Source organism: Coregonus clupeaformis, chromosome 1, assembly GCF_020615455.1.
Source record: "Coregonus clupeaformis isolate EN_2021a chromosome 1, ASM2061545v1, whole genome shotgun sequence".
Taxonomy (NCBI): domain Eukaryota; kingdom Metazoa; phylum Chordata; class Actinopteri; order Salmoniformes; family Salmonidae; genus Coregonus; species Coregonus clupeaformis.
Window position 1 is genome coordinate 8647839 of NC_059192.1, and position 20592 is coordinate 8668430.

The window sequence follows — 20592 nt, forward strand, 5'->3', positions numbered from 1 at the left end:
CGTGCCGAGCAGTCACGGTCTCACTGCGGTCTCTGTGTGCCAGGGTCTCTCGTTTCCATCCTGTCAGAGATGGCCCGGGCCTGTTCCCTCGCTAGCCACAGTTATCCACGCTAACAAGCCCTCTTTCTGTCTCTCTCCCTCTCTCTCTCTCTACTGTCTCTCTCTCTCTCTCTACTGTCTCTCTCCCTCTCTCTCTCTACTGTCTCTCTCCCTCTCTCTCTCTCTACTGTCTCTCTCCTTCTCTCTCTATCTACTGTCTCTCTCCCTCTCTTTTGCTCTACTGTCTCTCTCTCTCTCTCTCTCTACTGTCTCTCTCTCTCTCTCTACTGTCTCTCTCTCTCTCTCTACTGTCTCTCTCCCTCTCTTTTGCTCTACTGTCTCTCCCTCTCTCTCTCTACTGTCTCTCTCCCTCTCTCTCTCTCTCTCTCCCTCTCTTTCTCTCTACTGTCTCTCTCCCTCTCTCTCTCTCTCTTGCACAAATTGGATGATTACGGGATGTTAACATAGGAGATTACACCACTGACAGGGAGCGCAGCATGCCGTGGACACACAACGTGTGCCCTCATCAACACAGAAACTGAATAAACACACAATGGGATACTCATATACGCACGCACACACACACACAGTGACGTGTACTCATGGATTCCAAGGAAAGTCTGGCTTCCCCACAAAAATGGACCCCCCAAAAAAGAAAAAAACATATAAAATAATGTATCTTTAATCTCTCTGTGTTTCATAATTTTCCTTTAATTCGGAAGAGGCAGAATGTATCTCATCTGACAAATCATCCGAGTGAGCGAAACAGCACCCCTCTGTCTCTGTATGTGTAGGCCATCTATCTGATGCTGTCTGGTCCAAACGAGTATGACATTGTTGCCGCCCGTAGCATTGAATACAAGGGAAGCCAGCGAGCATTGATGAACAAAAATTATAAAATAAGAGCCAATCAGCGTTGAGCTAAACTGAGCGAGATCAACTGTAAATGATCATGGTGCACCCAAAAAAAGTGTCAAGGGAAGCCAGTTTGGATTTGGCTTCACACCAATCACATCACTTCAAAAGCCAAACATAATTGACAGAAAAAAATGGAATTGTTGCATCTCGTTGTGCTGTTGTTGTCAGTGTTTGAAGTGGATGTGGTGTTGGAGTCAGGCGCAGGACACAGAAGCTTAGTCCAACAGACTTTACTAGTCAGAAATATGACAATACAAAAAGAACGGGCCTCAAGCAACGGAGGCGAGCGATACGCAAACAGTGCGTAAAACACGAAATATAAGCGATGCGCAAACAGTGCGTCAATACACTTAAATACACCAGAGCAAAATCCAAAACCCCAACGGACAAGCGGACAACAACACACAACTACAAACAAAACCAAAGGAAACTTATAAGTGACATAATCAATAAGTGATAAGACACAGGTGCACCAAACAGACAAAACCAAACAAACATAGAGAACATCAAACGGTAGCAGCTAGTACTCCGGGGACGACGAACGCCGAAGCCTGCCCGAACAAGGAGGAGGAGCAGTCTCGGCGGAATTCGTGACAGTTGTCCTCCGGTGGCTAGCTAGCTAGTTAAAATTATCTCTTTCCTAAATAGATAAGGATTTGGACCTGTGGTTTTACTTAATTCTCCATACTGGCCAATGATTATAACGGCGATTCTGATCCAACCATAAATTCATACATTGTGCCCCTGGCCTGAGAGGATGGAAATTCAATATGTAGCTAGATGTAGTAGGCTAATGTTAACTAGCTGGCTAATCGTTGCCCATGAAAAGAAGTTAGGCTAGCAAGGAAGCATTTTAGCCAGGTAGCCTAGGACAACAAGAACGAAATGTGTGCACTGTATGACAGACATAGACCATTTCAGCAACATGAAAGAGAGGAGGATGGCATTGGAGTCAACATCTTGTTTTTTCTTGCAAGCACACACACACACACACACAGAAATCTGTACCATTGACATCATATTTATCTTACGTTGATTGGACTAAATTGTTTTTTTTTTTTATATTTTATATGTCACTGTATTAGAGCATAAGCAGAGGTGATTTGATGACGTTGAAACGTTAAAGTTGACATGGTGCTGGAATAGTGGAGGCAGCTCCTGTGCAATGGTTCTAAATCAATGGTTGTTTAGTAGCCCGAAAATGTCTGAAACATTACCTTGCTTGACCATGCTGTAGGTCATGTAACTGTTTGTTACATGCAGTATGCTTTGTGGACTCCAACGGACAGATGTTGCTCTCCGGTTTTGTGATGAAAAAAAAAAAAGTGTGGTTGAATTTATTCTGCCACTGCGTCTTCTTATTGTCTCTGCCTCTAGGTCTTTATATCACGGTGGCAAGGCATATGAACTAACAGGTTATAGAGCAAACAACGCAGTTATCACAACACAGAGGATGTAATATGGCCATTTTTTCCTGGCTTGGCTTCCCCAGTGATTTTACCCACGCACCGCTACTGGAAGCATAATGATTATGCACCAACACATTCACACACTTCACTCCAGTATGCTCATAATACTTCACCAATTTGCCCATTTGTGCCACTTCACAAATTTGTCTTTGAAGAAAACAGTAGAATACATGTACCATACTATAAAGGTCACATACCGTGGTTGGACTTAGACTGGTGGACAGGGGTGTAGTGGTTCTTGGAGGAGGTTCGTTGAGGAGTGTTGTCTTTGGGAGAGCCGTTCATGGCTGAAAAGTTCTCGCAGTCATATTGAGATATGGGAATGGGCCCCTGTTGCCTCAGGATGTCTGCAAGGGCCCTGGGGACACAGAGAGATAAAACATTTTTGGTTTTGATTAAGTTTGTGCACCAAAAGGTCACTGTTACGTCTATTTAGCTCACTTCTCCAAGCATCTACACTACACTCCAAGGTGAGTGAGCGTACATTCTTTTTTGGCACTGAATGGTTATAGAGAACCGTTATTAAACCCCTTAAGGTATAAGGGCCCGGAGCTGGGTTTCTACTAAGCTAACATATGGAATAGTTTTAAGATGGTCATACCAAGGGTCATTTAGCTGTTTGATTTGTATAAAAATGTAAGTACAAAAAAATTGAATTTTTTTTTATTGATGAAATATTGAATGTGGCCTTACTGCTATTAGCCCATAGAAACACATTGAATAACAGATTCACTACATGGAAAAACAGAAAGTCAAAAAAATATATATAAACGTATGTTTTGAAGTGTCTGATAGATATAAGATAGATCAGGAAATTATGTTTAGATTTTTTCACTATATTTAACCCCTTTTCGGCACTACATTTTGGGGATGTCTCCTGGTCTGACAAATACCACCGTAGATCTGCCACCTTTCACTGCAGATGCGGAAGACCGGCATCGGCAGATGCGGTGTATTGAGACGCAATCCAAGCTAGATATGTTTAGTTTAAACGGACAGATTCTATGGAGTTGTGTATTATGCTAATTAAATGTCAGCGGGGGGCGTGGACATCCACTCTATTAATAAAACAGTGACGATAGCAAATATACTAACAACAGAAACAGAAGCATAGTTGAGTTTATGAGAAGCAGTTATAATTGGGTTGAATTTGAGTGTTTTTTCAGGCCGACACCAGGTGTGTACGGAGGTATGGCACCCTCGAGGGTGAGAAGGAGAAGGGAGAGAGGGAATGGAACAACTCAACACCATCATGACAGAAAATAACCAAAATGTTTTGTTTTTTCTGGCAGAGCTTTTGAAGAGGAGGAAATGAAATTATGTTTGCGTTGCTGCGATTGCTCAAGGCCTTGTGCATGACAAATATATCTACAGCATAACCTTTTCTGTTCTATAAATGTTGTTCCTGTTTTTATTTATTTCAGATCCGTGATTTGCTGTTATGTACTTTATCATTGGATTCGCTGTGGTGCAGACATGTCAGACAACTATAACGATCCTTAATGTGATACCACAGGAGGCTGCTGAGGGGAGAACGGCTCATAATAAGGGAGTGAATTTAATGGTATCAAACACATGGAAACCATTGTGTTTGATTTGTTCGATACCATTCCATTAATTCCGCTCCAGCCATTACTATGAGCCCGTCCTCCCCAATTAAGGTGCCACCTGCCGCCTGTGCGTGACACAGTATTGAATGTCTCTAGATCACTCCAGTGTTGCGTCATGCATGTATAGAAGGACCATGTTTCGTAGAGGGAGACTACAATGTGTATCAGCAGTTCCTCATTGATGTGTGCTCTCCAGCATCATGTGTTGTCCACTGGTCTGTGGTAAATGTAATGTGGCAAAGCCCCAGAGGGAGCCGGGAAAACAGCTGAGAAAACACAGAACTACAGACAGCTACTTTGTGGAAGACTCCAACATAACCCTGTTTAACCCATGTCAGTTCACCACTGCAGTCTGAGAATGCCCACACCACCACCACAGAGAACGTGTTGGTGTTGGTCTGATAGGTGATATGGAACTAGAGTTAGATGGGGGGGGGGGGGCTGGAATAGGTTATATTTTCTATTTTATGATCTATGACAATCAACTGATGACAAGCTGGTTGTCTTGACTTAGCAAAGGCCTTGACATTTTATGAGTATTTTACGAGGGAAATGTGCATAGACATTGTTGTGCGTCTGGATTTATTCATTTAAATTTTAAGGGATTTGTCAGTGCTCTCTATATTTTTACATCAGCTTGATGTTATGATGCAGAAAAAAAATATATATATATATATATATATATATATATATATATATATATATATATATATATATATATATATATATATATATATACATATATACATCAATAGGATCAGTCCTTCACCACACACTTGGTATGCCAGCCTAACCAAATCATGTAAATATTTCCCTTTGAACACCTCTGCAATTATTTTGGGCTTTCATGTGTACACACTAAAAAATAAGTGTTCCTCAAAGGTTATTTGGGAAGGGTAATGCTTCTATGTGGAACCATGATGACTCAAATAACCCTTTGAGCCCTTCAATGGTTCTTTACAGTTCACAAAAGGGTTATATGCTCTTTTAGTGATAATTTACATTTTGGGGAGGTGGCTCATTCAAATATTTTGGGGTGTGGTTTGCACATAGCTCTATTTGTGCAACCGTGAGTGAGAGTGTCATTCCAGTTTGTGTAATGGGTTGTGTAATATTATATTGTGTCAATTGAGAGTGGTTGATTAAATTTACATTTACATTTTAGTCATTTAGCAGACGCTCTTATCCAGAGCGACTTACAGTTAGTGATTACATATTTTTTTTATACTGGCCCCCTGTCGGAATCGAACCCACAACCCTGGCGTTACAAACGCCATGCTCTATCAACTGAGCTACATCCCTGCCGGCCATTCCCTCCCCTACCCTAGACGACGCTGGGACCAATTGTGCGCCGCCCATTAGTCTCCCGGTCGCGGCCGGCTGCGACAGAGCCTGGATTCGAACCAGGATCTCTAGTGGCACAGTTAGCACTGCGATGCAGTGCCTTAGACCACTGCGCCACTCAGGAGTAAATCAGTCAGTGGTTGTCATTTCTCTTCTCAGAAACCCCCAGCTTTTTCAGAGGTAACTCACTTGATTCAACTTGTCAATTAACACAGTAACGCCTATTGAAGTTTAACAATATAATATGGCTGGCCAGAATAAGAAAAACCTGTATGGTTCTTCAAAAGGATCTACAAAGAACCTTTCAGATTGAGAACCATTCTCCATAAAGGTTCTATAAAGAACCATAAGAAAGTGCTCTATATAGCCCCAAAAAGGGTTGTAACCATAGCGGAACCCTTTTTGAATGGTTCTTTATAGCACCATACAGGTTCCATTTAGAACCTTATGAGCATGGTTCTTTATAGAACCTTCAAAAAAGGTTCTATATAGCACCAAAAAGGGTTCTGCTATGGTTACAAGCCAAATAACCCATATCTGGTACTATTTAGAACCATCATTTTTTAGTGTGTACACTAGCCTAGTGTCCCAGATGTAATGGCATTCTGGCGTTTACTCTCAATTCCGTATAATCCAATGAAATATAATAAAAACAAAATGCATGTACCATTTGAACTAGTGGGTGATAGAATCATTTGTATAAGCTGTGTCAATATTGTAAAGCAGGACATGGCTCAACCTGGTTAAAAGGGGGCTTTGCACCCAAGCAGACATGGATATTCGTTAGTTCATTAATTCATTAATTTATTCATTAATTTATTAATTCATTCATTTTGACTTACCTATGGATATTCATTTCCTGAGGGGGCTCTGTGGCTTTGTCATAGGCAACTTTAGCCGAAACTCCCACCACTAAAATAAAAGCTATGATCCCACAAGTGATGTACACCGCAGTGTTCGTCTGGTCCATACTGGGGTCAAAAGGCTGTCCCGTCGAGGCTGGCGAAGGGGGGGGCGTTTTCACCCAGTCCGGCTTGTTGTAGTTTTTACAGCTTGACTGGTCTACTCTTTTTTCTTTTTCCTGGCAGCAGAACCGCAGGAAGCAGGACCCGCAGCAGTAGCGGTGAACCGTGTTGTTACACGCAAACTCTTTGTCAAATTGTCCGCTCACGTCGTAGTAACCGGTGCAGGTATCGTAGTCCTTGGTCGCGTTCTTCAGCGGCGCAGCGGTGGGGACCGCCGCGGTGATGTTGGCGTCTTTCGCCTTGGGAGTCCGCTTGGTCACCGGTTTCATCTTCTTGCCTCCCGTCCCGGCGCAGAGAACGCTCAGGGGATCCAGGTATATGAGGAGCAGAAAAAGGTGCCGTATCCCCATGGTGTGTCTAACTTGTCAATTCACTTCCGATGCAACGCTTGTGATCTTCTCTGACTTGGTAGGCCTACTTGAAGTGAATGCGATAGGGCTCTCAGTCCGACAAGGCTGTTGCAACCCTTTCATCTGCCACTCGCGTTGGTCCCCTCGGTATCGATACTGTTACCATACTGGCTAGAAGAATGAGTATCATCAGTATCGAAGACGCCATTAGTTAAGTATATCACTAATACCAGCGCTTCTGAAACCCATTGCGCTCTGATAGAGAGAATCGTCATTCACTGAACTGCATGCCTTGGTTACGCTCTGGTAGGACAGACTATTGGAAGGGACTGTGTGCTTTCCGCCGGGTTGGAGGTGCTGAAATCAGGTCGCTGTCCAAGGAACTGAGTTATGTGGGACGCCTTGAGTCGAGTCGTCTTTACAAGGCAGGGCTTGTGTTCACATCTTCTTGGTGTGGTGAAAGTTGCGCTATAGAGGAAACAAACAAAACGCTTCATAAGCCATTATCCGCACGTCAAGGGGGGTGCGTTAAGTCTAATCAAAGCCAACTATTCATCCACGCGATGGAAACCACAGTCATTTATTCCGAACGGCGGTATTTCTGTCACATCCTTTTCGTGAACTGTTTGACATTCAGGGATTCTGGGCTTTTCATAACGGCTGCATGCAGTTAAGACGTGCTTGTTTAAATCCCTTTCAATGCACAGACATTCCATTGCAACTGAAACTTTCCAAATGCATAAAATGCTTTAGAATATTCAAATAGAGTAGAACCAATACATTCAAAACGGTTTTAATTGCAGCCAAATATTTGTTTTCACTCTGTAAAATATCGCCGAATAATAGCCAATTTCAATATATTAGGCTACTTAAAAGTTATTCATTTTATCTTACGGAAAAAGCACAACAGAACGCAATTTAATTTAGTCATCTGCATTTTAATGCGAGGCACAAGTAATAGTTCAAAGATAGAGAAAGTATGGTGATGAAACCTACCTATGTCAAGATTCCCGTTGACTTGGTCTCTGTCTGACGCGAGGAGAGTGAATAGAATATGAGAGCTCAGCAAGAGACCCCTCCCTCCCTCCCGTCCCCCGTGTCTACTTGTTCTCTCCTCCCTCCATCCTTCATCTCCCTCGCTCTTTCTTATGTCAAATCAAATCAATCAAATCCAAATGTTATTCGTCACATGCTTCGTAAACAACAGAATGCAGAAAGAAAGGAAATAGATCAATAATAGAAAAGTAATAACACGTAATAATAAAAGTAATAATATATACACAACGAGTAACGATCATTGACTATATACACGGGGTACGAGGTAATTGAGGTAGATATGTACATATTTGTATTTATTAAGGATCCCCATCAGCTGCTACCTGGGGTCCAGCAACATTAAGGACGTTATATACAATTTAAAATATTACATTTAGTAACACTTTTCACAACACATTAAGTGTGTTCCCTCAGGCCACTACTCTACTACCACATATCTACAATACAAAAAATGAATGTGTACGTGTGTGTAGAGTGTGTGTCTTATCATGTGTATGTGTAAGCGTGTGTCTGTGCGTGTGTGTGTCTTTTCACAGTCCCCGCTGTTCCATAAGGTGTATTTTTATCTGTTTTTAGGCATGGCTCTATATAGTACTGTACGCCTCCCATCGTCTGTTCTTGACTTGGGGATTGTGAAGAGACCTTTGGTGGCATGTCTTGTGGGGTATGCATGGGTGTCCGAGCTGTGTGCTAGTAGTTTAAACAGACACCACGGTGCATTCAGCATGTCAACACTTCTTACAAAAACAAGTAGTGATGAAGTCAATCCCTCCTCCACTTTGAGCCATGAGAGATTTACATGCGTATTATTAATGTTAGCTCTCCGTGCACATTTAAGGGCCAGCCGTGCTGCCCAGTTCTGAGCCAATTGTAATTCTCAGAGGTCCCTCTTTGTAGCACCTGACCACGGGACTGGGCAGCACGGCTGGCCCCACGGGACTGAACAGTAACTACTGTTGTATCAACATGTTTTGACCATGACAGTTTACAATCCAGGGTCACTGCAAGCAGTTTAGTCACCTCAACTTGCTCAATTTCCACATTATGTATTAGAATATTTAGTTGAGGTTTAGGGTTAAGTGAATGATTTGTCGCAAATACAACACTTTTCATTTTTAAAATATTTAGGGCAAACGTATTCCTTGCCACCCATTCTGAAACTGACTGCAACTCTTTGTTAAGTGTTGCAGTGATTTCACTCGCTGTAGTAGCTGACGTGTATAGTATTGAGTCATCCGCATACATAGACACACTGGCTTTACTCAAAAAGTAAGGGGCCTAGATAGCTGCCCTGGGGAATGCCTTATTCTACCTGGATTATGTTGGAGAAGCTTCCATTAAAGAACACCCTCTGTGTTCTGTTAGACAGGTAACTCTTTATCCACAATATAGCAGGGGGTGTAAAGCCATAACACATACGTTTTTCCAGCAACAGACTATGATCGATAATGTCAAAAGCTGCACTGAAGTCTAACAAAACAGCCCTCACAATCTTTTTATCATCAATTTCTCTCAGCCAATCATCAGTCTTTTGTGTAAGTGCCATGCTTGTTGAATGTCCTTCCCTATAAGAGTTCTGAAAGTCTGTTGTCAATGTGTTCACATTAAAATAGCATTGTATCTGGTCAAACACACATTTTTTCAAAAGTTTACTAAGGGTTGGTAACTGGCTGATTGGTCGGCTATTTGAGCCAGTAAAGGGGGCTTTACTATTATTGGGTAGCGGAAATACTTTTGCTTCTCTCCAGGCCTGAGGGCACACACATTCTAGTAGGCTTAGTTTGAAGATATGGCAAATAGGAGTGGCAATATCGTCCGCTATCATCCTCAGTAATTTTCCATCCATGTTGTCAGACCCCGGTGGCTTGTCATTGTTGATAGACAACAATATTTTTTTCACCTCTTCCACACTCCCTTTACGGAATTCAAAACTACAATGCTTGTCTTTCATAATTTGATCAGTTATACTAGGATGTGTAGTGTCAGCGTTTGTTGCTGGCCTAAGATTGCTAATCTTGTCAATGAAAAAAAACATTAAAGTAATTGGTAATATCAGTGGGTTTTGTGATGAATGAGCCATCTGATTCAATGAATGATGGAGCAGAGTTTGCCTTTTTGCTCAAAATGTAATTTAAGGTGCTCCAAAGCTTTTTACTATCATTCTTTATGTCTTTCTTTATATGGGGGGGGCAATGCAAATAGTCTGGGTAGCCATTTGATTAAATGTTCAGGATTCTTATGGCTTGGGGGTAGAAGCTGTTATGAAGCCTTTTGGACCTAGACTTGGCGCTCCGGTACCGCTTGCCGTGCGGTAGCAGAGAGAACAGTCTATGACTAGGGTGGCTGGAGTCTTTGGCAATTTCTAGGGCCTTCCTCTGACACCGCCTGGTATAGAGGTCCTGGATGGCAGGAAGCATGGCCCCAGTGATGTACTGGGTCGTACGCACTACCCTCTGTAGTGCCTTGGGGTCGGATGCCAAGCAGTTGCCATACCAGGCAGTGATGCAACCAGTCAGGATGCTCTCGATGATGCAGCTGTAGAACCTTTTGAGGATCTGAGGACCCATGCCAAATCTTTTCAGTCTCCTTAGGGGGAATAGGTTTTGTCGTGCCCTCTTTACGACTGTCTTGGTGTGCTTGGACCATGTTAGTTTGTTGGTGATGTGGACACCAAGGAACTTGAAGCTCTCAACCTGCTCCACTACAGCCCCGTCGATGAGAATCTGGGCATGCTCTGTCCTCTTCTTTTTCATGTAGTCCACAATCATCTCCTTTGTCTTGATCACATTGAGGGAGAGGTTGTTGTCCTGGCTCCACACGGCCAGGTCTCTGAACTCCTCCCTATATGCTGTCTCGTCATTGTCGGTGATCAGGCCTACCACTGTTGTATCATCAGCAAACTTAATGATGGTGTTGGAGTCGTACCTGGCCATGCAGTCATGAGTGAACAGGGAGTATAGGAAGGGACTGAGCACACACCCCTGAGGGGCCCCCGTGTTGAGGATCAGCGTGGCGGATGTGTTGTTACCTACCCTTTCCACCTGGGGGTGGGGAATCTGGAAGTCCAGGATCCCGTTGCAGAGGGAGGAGTTTAGTCCTAGGTTCCTTAGTTTAGTGATGAGCTTTGAGGGCACTATGGTGTTGAACGCTGAGCTGTAGTCAATGAATAGCATTCTCACATAGGTGTTCCTTTTGTCCAGGTGTGAAAGGGCAGTGTGAAGCGCAATAGAGATTGCATCATCTGTGGATCTGTTGGGGCGGTATGCAAATTGGAGTGGATCTAGGGTTTCTGGGATAATGGTGTTGATGTGAGCCATGACCAGCCTTTCAAAGCCCTTCATGGCTACAGACGTGAGTGCTACGGGTCGGTAGTCATTTAGGCAGGTTACCTTAGTGTTCTTGGGCACAGGGACTATGGTGGTCTGCATGTTGGTATTACAGACTCAGACAGGGAGAGGTTGAAAATGTCAGTGAAGACACTTGCCAGTTGGTCAGCGCATGCTCAGAGTACACTTCCTGGTAATCTGAATGTTGACCTGTTTAAAGGTCTTACTCACATCGGCTACGGAGAGCGTGATCACACGGTCTTCCGGAACAGCTGATGCTCTCATGCATGTTTCAGTGTTACTTGCCTCGAAGCGAGCATAAAAGTAATTTAGCTCATCTGGTAGGCTCGTGTCACTGGGCAGCTTGTGGCTGTGCTTCCCTTTGTAGTCTGTAATAGTTTACAAGCCCTGTCACATCCGATGAGCGTCGGAGCCGGTGTAGTACGATTCGATCTTAGTCCTGTATTGACGCTTTGCCTGTTTGATGGTTCGTTGGAGGGCATAGCGGGATTTCTTACAAGCTTCCGGGTTAGAGTCCCGCTCCTTGTAGCTCAGTGCAGATGTTGCCTGTAATCCATGGCTTCTGGTTGGGGTATGTACAGTGGGGAGAACAAGTATTTGATACACTGCCGATTTTGCAGGTTTTCCTACTTACAAAGCATGTAGAGGTCTGTAATTTTTTATCATAGGTACACTTCAACTGTGAGAGACGGAATCTAAAACAAAAATCCAGAAAATCACATTGTATGATTTTTAAGTAATTAATTTGCATTTTATTGCATGACATAAGTATTTGATACATCAGAAAAGCATAACTTTAATATTTGGTACAGAAACCTTTGTTTGCAATTACAGAGATCATGTACGTTTCCTGTAGGTCTTGACCAGGTTTGCACACACTGCAGCAGGGATTTTGGCCCACTCCTCCATACAGACCTTCTCCAGATCCTTCAGGTTTCGGGGCTGTCGCTGGGCAATACGGACTTTCAGCTCCCTCCAAAGATGTTCTATTGGGTTCAGGTCTGGAGACTGGCTAGGCCACTCCAGGACCTTGAGATGCTTCTTACGGAGCCACTCCTTAGTTGCCCTGGCTGTGTGTTTCGGGTCATTGTCATGCTGGAAGACCCAGCCACGACCCATCTTTAATGCTCTTACTGAGGGAAGGAGGTTGTTGGCCAAGATCTTGCGATACATGGCCCCATCCATCCTCCCCTCAATACGGTGCAGTCGTCCTGTCCCCTTTGCAGAAAAGCATCCCCAAAGAATGATGTTTCCACCGCCATGCTTCACGGTTGGGATGGTGTTCTTGGGGTTGTACTCATCCTTCTTCTTCCTCCAAACACGGCGAGTGGAGTTTAGACCAAAAAGCTCTATTTCTGTCTCATCAGACCACATGACCTTCTCCCATTCCTCCTCTGGATCATCCAGATGGTCATTGGCAAACTTCAGATGGGCCTGGACATGCGCTGGCTTGAGCAGGGGGTCCTTGCGTGCGCTGCAGGATTTTAATCCATGACGACGTAGTGTGTTACTAATGGTTTTCTTTGAGACTGTGGTCCCAGCTCTCTTCAGGTCATTGACCAGGTCCTGCCGTGTAGTTCTGGGCTGATCCCTCCCCTTCCTCATGATCATTGATGCCCCACGAGGTGAGATCTTGCATGGAGCCCCAGACCGAGGTTGATTGACCGTCATCTTGAACTTCTTCAATTCTCTAATAATTGCGCCAACAGTTGTTGCCTTCTCACCAAGCTGCTTGCCTATTGTCCTGTAGCCCATCCTAGCCTTGTGCAGGTCTACAATTTTATCCCTGATGTCCTTACACAGCTCTCTGGTCTTGGCCATTGTGGAGAGGTTGGAGTCTGTTTGATTGAGTGTGTGGACAGGTGTCTTTTATACAGTTAACGAGTTCAAACAGGTGCAGTTAATACAGGTAATGAGTGGAGAACATTACATAAAAATTACAGACCACTACATGCTTTGTAAGTAGGAAAACCTGCAAAAATTGCAGTGTATTAAATACTTGTTCTCCCCACTGTACGTACAGTCACTGTGGGGACGACGTCATCGATGCACTTATTGATGAAGCCAGTGACTGATGTGGTGTACTCCTCAATGCCATTGGAAGAACATATTCCAGTCTGTGCTAGCAAAACAGTCCTGTAGCTTAGCATCTGCTTCATCTGACCAGTTTGTTATTGACCGAGTCACTGGTTCTTCCTGCTTTAGTTTTTGCTTGTAAGCAGGAATCAGGAGGATAGAATTATGGTCAGATTTGCCAAATGGAGGGCGAGGGAGAGCTTTGAACGCGTCTTTGTGTGTGGAGTAAAGGTGGTCTAGAGTTTTTTCCCTCTGGTTGCACATTTAACATTCTGGTAAAAATGAGGTAAAACGGATTTAAGTTTCCCTGCATTAAAGTCCCCGGCCACTAAGAGCGCCGCCTCTGGATGAGCGTTTTCCTGTTGCTTATGGCATATTCAGTTCATTGAGTTCGGTCTTAGTGCCAGTATCGGTTTGTGGTGGTAAATAGACAGCTCCGAAGAATATAGATGAAAACTCTCTTGGTAGATAGTGTGGTCTACAGCTTATCATGAGATACTCTACCTCAGGCGAGCAAAGCCTCAAGATTTCCTTAGATAAGCCTCCTGTAGCTCAGTTGGTAGAGCATGGCGCTTGCAACACCAGGGTTGTGGGTTCGATTCCCAACGGGGGTCCAGTATGAAAAATGTATGCACTCACTAACTGTAAGTCGCTCTGGATAATGCCGTCTGCTAAATGACTAAAATGTAAAATATGGTGCACCAGCTGTTGATTACAAATATACATAGACCGCCACCCCTTGTCTTACCAGAGGCTGCTGTTCTATCCTGCCGATACAGTGTATAACCCGCCAGCTGTATGTTATTCATGTCTTCGTTCAGCCGCTACTCGGTGAAACATAAGATATTACAGTTTTTAATGTCCCGTTGGTAGGATGTACGTGCTTGTAGTTTGTCCACTTTATTGTCAAGCGATTGTAAGTTGGCCAATAGTATCGATTCCAAAGGCAGATTAGCCATGTATTGCTACCAGTGTATTGCTACCACTGTATTGCTACCACTGTATTGCTACCACTGTATTATCAAAGGTATTATCTAAGTGCATTTCAGAGATTGTCAGAATATGAATGTCATCTGTTACTAGCAAGTTATTGAACCTTGTTTCTTAATTTGGGCTATTTTTAGCACTTTTCATGGATGCTTGATTGTTTTCCTTGCTTTACCGGGAACCTTAGCAGAAATAGACAAGCTCATGTTATTTATTTTAGTGCAGGGTGAGCTGCACACAGTGGACTTCCTACTAGGGCACACCACCTCAGTGCTAACAGTATAACTCTGGTTCATAGGCACATGATTACTGCATACAATAGCTGTAGGATCAGCAGAGGCATTCAGGGCAGATAGAGGGACATAAATTAGATTACTTACAATGTGTCTACCAACACCCCTGGGATAATGTACATTTGCTGAAGCATTATTACAACTCAGCGACACAATGGTAGGGATTAACTGAGCTGGGCTTCGGTCATTGATAAGTCATTGTCTCAACGCAGCCTTATAATGTTGTGAAAGGATCCAGGAACCCAAATTATTCGGGTGGGTCCCATCCTCCTTATAAACAAGTTCTGTTTCCAAAAGGTTTCGAAATTGTCAGGAAAAGTTACAGCCATTGAGTTGCAATAATCACGTAGCCAGCTGTGAAGAGAAATCCTGCTAAAGCATTCAATGCCACGATTCAGAGAGGGCACAGGGCCAGATATGATAGGTCTTTTATTAGTGTCTAGCAGAGAAACAATCAGCTCTTTAAAATCTAGTTTCAACTGTTCAGAGCTGCCCTTCATAATGTCATTAAAACCCACATGGACTAAGTTTGAATCGATTTCCATGTCCTGGCATAGAACATTCGGGAGCAGCTTAGTAATGTAATTTACTCGAGCTCCGGGATAGGACAGTTTTTTTTGCACCAGGAACAGTGACATTTCTTACCATGGAGCTGCCCAAATTCACAGCTGGTGAGAACGATGAGGAAATCCGCCCACACCCTCGATCCAGAGCAGGGACGGAAGGTTGCCGACGTCGACTTCAAAATCATAGGGGAAGGAGTACGAACAGCGAATGCAGACACAGGCACCCCCAGCGATGAAGGTGCAGGAAGATCAGGCTCCAGGACAGCGAAACTATTCGTTGTTTGTATCCGCTCCGGGCCTCTCATTGGGAGTGTAGCCTGCTTTGCGGGAGGCCGGAATAAAGTGACTATGTGATGAGTCAAAAAGTTAGTACAAAAAGGGTCAATGCAGATAGTCCGGGTAGCTATTTGGTTAACTATTTAACTAACTATTTAGCAGTCTTATGGCTTGGGGGTAGAAGCTGTTCAGGGTCCTGTTGGTTCCAGACTTGGTGCATCAGTACCACTTGCCGTGCGGTAGAAGAGAGAACAGTCTATGACTTGGGTGGCTGGAGTCTTTGAAAATGTTTAGGGCCTTCCTCTGACACCGCCTGGTATAGAGAGGTCCTGTATGGCAGGGAGCACGGCCCCAGTGATGTTTTATGACATACGCACTACCCTTTGTAGCGCCTTGCAATCGGATGCAAAGCAGTTGCCATATCAAGCTGCGATGTAGCCAGTCAGGATGTTCTCAATCACTCCCCTGCTGACATCACAACACCGCCAAGTTCGGTAAATGGCATTTCACTCACTCACAGGCTTCTGGATATCGGTGATACCGACGACAAACTTACACCTCTGCTCTAAATTATTCCCCTAACCCAGACAACATGGATGTGTGAGGCCAATTACACGGTACACATTTTTGTTCTCGCTGATGTCAAAACGAAGTGATACTTGCATCCAATTAAAAAAACATTGGCTTTTATGGGATGATTGAATTTTGATTTATATCAGTAGGCCTAGGCTAATCACCACAATGATTATTTATTGATAATTTTTGGATTTAATGTAAATTCTATGCAAATTGTTCAATGTCTTACAATGCTTAAAGGGGAGGTATTGACTGAAATAAGATACTGTCTATGTCAGGTAAGCCTAGTCTGATTCATGTACCTAAATGGTTAAGCAATACCGTTTTTTCACACCTGGACCATTTTTCACACTAAACACTATAGTTTTACAACCAAGCATAGGCCTATACAGTGCCTTCGGAAAGTATTCAGACCCCTTGACTTTTTCCACATTTTGTTACGTTATAGCCTTATTCTAAAATGGATTAAGTAAACAAAAAATCCTCAGCAATCTATACACAATACCCCATAATGACAAAGTGAAAACAGGTTTTTAGACATTTTTGAAAATGTGACTTGTTTCAGGAAACTAGGCGTATGTCGCGGGTCACTATTTCACAGCAGAGCCATTTGAATGTCAATTTTTTTTATTTATCAAAATGCGTTTTTTGACAGAAATGCCTTCTGGAATGTGAACTTTCATGTGCCTAAATAACTAACAGGCATGCCATCTGTAAATACGAATACAATTGTTAAATGATGAGCCTAGTTGGTTAAGCCACAGAAAAAGACAGCAACCTTCCCACTAGATATTGAGTGGGCTGGACAAGCCGAGAGAGGAATTCGGATTGGCCTGCCATATAGCACACTTCTGTCTATTTGAGCTGGTCAGTATGTGTAGGTAATCCTGTCTAACGCCGGTTTACATTTTTTTTTATTGTGTAGTGGAGCTGCATAAGTGTTGCTCTCCACTTTCTGGAGGATCAAGTTTTGAAATCAGCGGAATTAGAGTATGATAGCTAACGAGATGGATAAAACACCTGTCTCAGGATTACATCTTCAAACTAAGGGCAACCACGGCATCTGTGACAGGGAGACGCGTCCATCATGCATGATGTATACGGTTAAGATAGCCTAGCTAGCTACATTTTCAGATATTACACGTTTCTAATTTTGAAAGAAAGTGGTTTCATTTCAAGTTAAAGTGTACTGTTAGCAGGCTAGCTAACGTTAACTGGCTGGCTCGCTAGCTAACGTTACGTGTATCCTCGTATTTTTTGTATCTCAGAGCCATTTGCTTGCTAACATTGAACCTCGATGGTTAGCTACCTGCAGATTCATGCAGGGTAGTAACATCATGAGTTGGGATTATGGTTCATTGTTTAGCTAGCTAGCTAACGTTAGCTGGCTGGCTCGATAGCTAACGTTACGTGTATGCTCTTATTATTCGTATCTCAGAGCCATTTGCTTGCTAACTTTGAACCTGGTTTGTTAGCTAACTGCAGATTCATGCAGGGTAGTAAAGTCATGAGTTGGGATTATGGTTCATTGTTTAGCTAGCTAAGGTTAGCTGGCTGGCTCGCTAGATAACGTTACGTGTAAAATTTGACACGTTGTTTACCTAGCTAGGTTCATTGTTTACCTGGCTAGCTACATGTCTTTTTTTTCATTATTATTTTATTTTTTTATTTTTTAGGGGGTAGATCAGCTTTAATATTCCAGATAGATTGTAATTTACATTTACATTTACATTTTCGTCATTTAGCAGACGCTCTTATCCAGAGCGACATACAAATTGGTGCATTCACCTTATGGTAGCCAGTGGGACAACCACTTTACAATATATATATATATATATATATATATATTATTATTTTTTGTGGGAGGTGGGGTAGGGGGAGGGTAGAATGATTACTTTTATCCTATCCCAGGTATTCCTTAAAGAGGTGGGGTTTCAAGTGTCTCCGGAAGGTGGTGAGTGACTCCGCTGTCCTGGCGTCGTGAGGGAGCTTGTTCCACCATTGGGGTGCCAGAGCAGCGAACAGTTTTGACTGGGCTGAGCGGTAACTGTGCTTCCGCAGAGGTAGGGGGGCCAGCAGGCCAGAGGTGGATGAACGCAATGCCCTCGTTTGGGTGTAGGGACTGATCAGAGCCTGAAGGTACGGAGGTGCCGTTCCCCTCACAGCTCCGTAGGCAAGCACCATGGTCTTGTAGCAGATGCGGGCTTCAACTGGAAGCCAGTGGAGTGTGCGGAGGAGCGGGGTGACGTGAGAGAACTTGGGAAGGTTGAACACCAGATGGGCTGCAGCATTCTGGATGAGTTGTAGGGGTTTAATGGCACAGGCAGGGAGCCCAGCCAACAGCGAGTTGCAGTAATCCAAACGGGAGATGACAAGTGCCTGGATTAGGATCTGTGCCGCTTCCTGTGTAAGGTAGGGTCGTACTCTGCGAATGTTGTAGAGCATGAACCTACAGGATCGGGTCACCGGTTTGATGTTAGCGGAGAACGACAGGGTGTCGTCCAGGGTCACGCCAAGGCTCTTCGCACTCTGGGAGGAGGACACAACAGAGTTGTCAACCGTGATGGCGGGAGGAAGAGCAGCTCTGTCTTGCCGAGGTTCAGCTTGAGGTGGTGATCCGTCATCCACACTGATATGTCTGCCAGACATGCAGAGATGCGATTCGCCACCTGGTTATCAGAAGGGGGAATGGAGAAGATGAATTGTGTGTCGTCTGCGTAGCATTGATAGGAGAGACCATGTGAGGATATGACAGAACCAAGTGACTTGGTGTATAGAGAGGCGCAATCTATATGGGACAGCTGTCAATCCTTTGGTCCTTAAATGAAACTGGTATACTTTTTTATTTATTACAATTTTCTTTAACCAATTATGTTCTTTAATGCAGGGCCGACAGACAAGTTCCTAACTTTTTCCCCCCTTCCACTTTCCTCTTCCATTTATGCGGTAATGATGCAATTATTTGGTTGTAATTTTGGGTAGAGCAGACATTTCCATATGTTTTTGTTAGCTGCATGTGCGACATAACTCCTATGATATTATTCACGAAGATTATACCTTGTTTAAAAATAATGGTTTTTTATCAATTAGTATATTTGAGTTTAACCACAATAGTTGTTGCATTATTTGTTCTGTCGTTTCCGGAGGATTAAATTGAAATTGCAACCAACTTTCTATGGCTTGTTTTAGAAGTAGTGATATTTGGGAGATGATTTCCTTTTAAAATAACTGAAAGTGAGAGGTTGTAATCTGAATAAAGGGGAAAAGGCCATTATTGAACATTGGTTGAGACAATCTTACTAATTTGCTAGAGAACAAGTTCGGATTTAAGTATGTCACGCCCTGGCTCTGGGGACACTGTTATGTTGAGCCAGGGTGTGTAGTTCTATGTTTGTATTTCTATGTTGGCCTGAGTGACTCCCAATCAGAGGCAACGAGTGTCAGCTGGTGCTGGTTGTCTCTGATTGGGAGCCATATTTAAACTGTGTCTTTCCCTTTGTGTTTGTGGGTTTTTGTTCCAGTGTGGTTTTGTGTTAGACCGTGGACATCACGTTATCGTTTATTGTTTTGTTAGTATTCACTATCGCTAAATAAAGAATATGTTTGCCTTCAACGCTGCGCCTTGGTCCTCTCCCTCCTTAGACGAACGTGACAGAAAAACCCACCAAAACTGGACCAAGCAGCGTGTCCAGGAGCCATCGCCAGGGGAATCGCTTGCAGATCTCCGTGGCAACCTCGACTGGTTCCAGCCTTGTAAAGAGCAGAGTGGATGGACTTGGGGGCAGAAGAGCGAGAGTTGGGCGAGAACGATAGAGGCCTGGCCCACGGGGAGGAGAGACCCCCAGAATTTTTTTAGGGGGGGGCTCACGACGTCGGGGCAGCAGGAGGCCGCGATAGAGCGGTCCAGCGGGTTGGCAGAGGAGGCCGCCAGGTTACGGGGGCCACTGGTCGAAGAGGGGATGGAAGGTGGAGAGGCACGGCGAGAGGTACTGGGGTGTGTTACCAGTCCGGTCCGGCCCGTTCCAGATCCCGGTGTAGGGCCAGTGGTGTGTGTCCCCAGTACGGTCCGGTCCGTTCCTGCTCCCCGCACCAAGTCAGTGGTGTGCTTCGTCAGCCCAGTCCGGCCTGTCCCTGCTCCACGCACCAAGCCTACGGTGTGCGTCGTCAGCCTGGTAAGGCCCGTTCCTCCTCCACGCACCAAGCCAGTGGTGTGCTTCGTCAGCCCAGTCCGGCCTGTCCCTGCTCCACGCACCAAGCCTACGGTGTGCGTCGTCAGCCTGGTAAGGACCGTTCCTCCTCCACGCACCAAGCCAGTGGTGTGCTTCGTCAGCCCAGTCCGGCCTGTCCCTGCTCCACGCACCAAGCCTACGGTGTGCGTCGTCAGCCTGGTAAGGCCCGTTCCTCCTCCACGCACCAAGCCAGGGGTGCGCATCATCAGCCTGGTAAGGCCCGTTCCTCCTCCACGCACCAAGCCAGGGGTGCGCGTCGTCAGTCCAGCACAACCCGTGCCTGGGTCACCGGTGCCTGGTAAGGTCCCGGTCAACTGCTCCACTACGGAGCTGAAGCTATCCGCTCCACCAGTGTGCAGTCCAGCTCCGGTCAGCAGGGCCAGACCGGACCAGGGGTACTTTGGGGGTGTAGAGAAGGAGTGGGGGTCATG

General features: G+C 44.5%; 1 protein-coding gene across 7 annotated transcripts in view; it reads right to left on the bottom strand.

Annotated features, from left to right (window-relative positions):
- The window catches only part of LOC121581636 (protein shisa-6-like), a 114787-nt gene extending 106998 nt beyond the window's left edge, over positions 1-7789 (bottom strand). For all 7 annotated transcript variants that reach the window (XM_041897459.1, XM_045225967.1, XM_041897292.1 and 4 more), the window contains exons 1-3: positions 7752-7789; positions 6223-7223; positions 2624-2784 (exon numbers count right to left, since the gene is read on the bottom strand). In XM_041897459.1, coding sequence (XP_041753393.1) covers positions 2624-2784; positions 6223-6755 — 694 coding nt within the window. In that variant the 5' untranslated portion in view covers positions 6756-7223; positions 7752-7789. The remainder of the gene's footprint in view (positions 1-2623; positions 2785-6222; positions 7224-7751) is intronic.
- Between the last annotated feature and the right edge of the window lie 12803 nt (positions 7790-20592).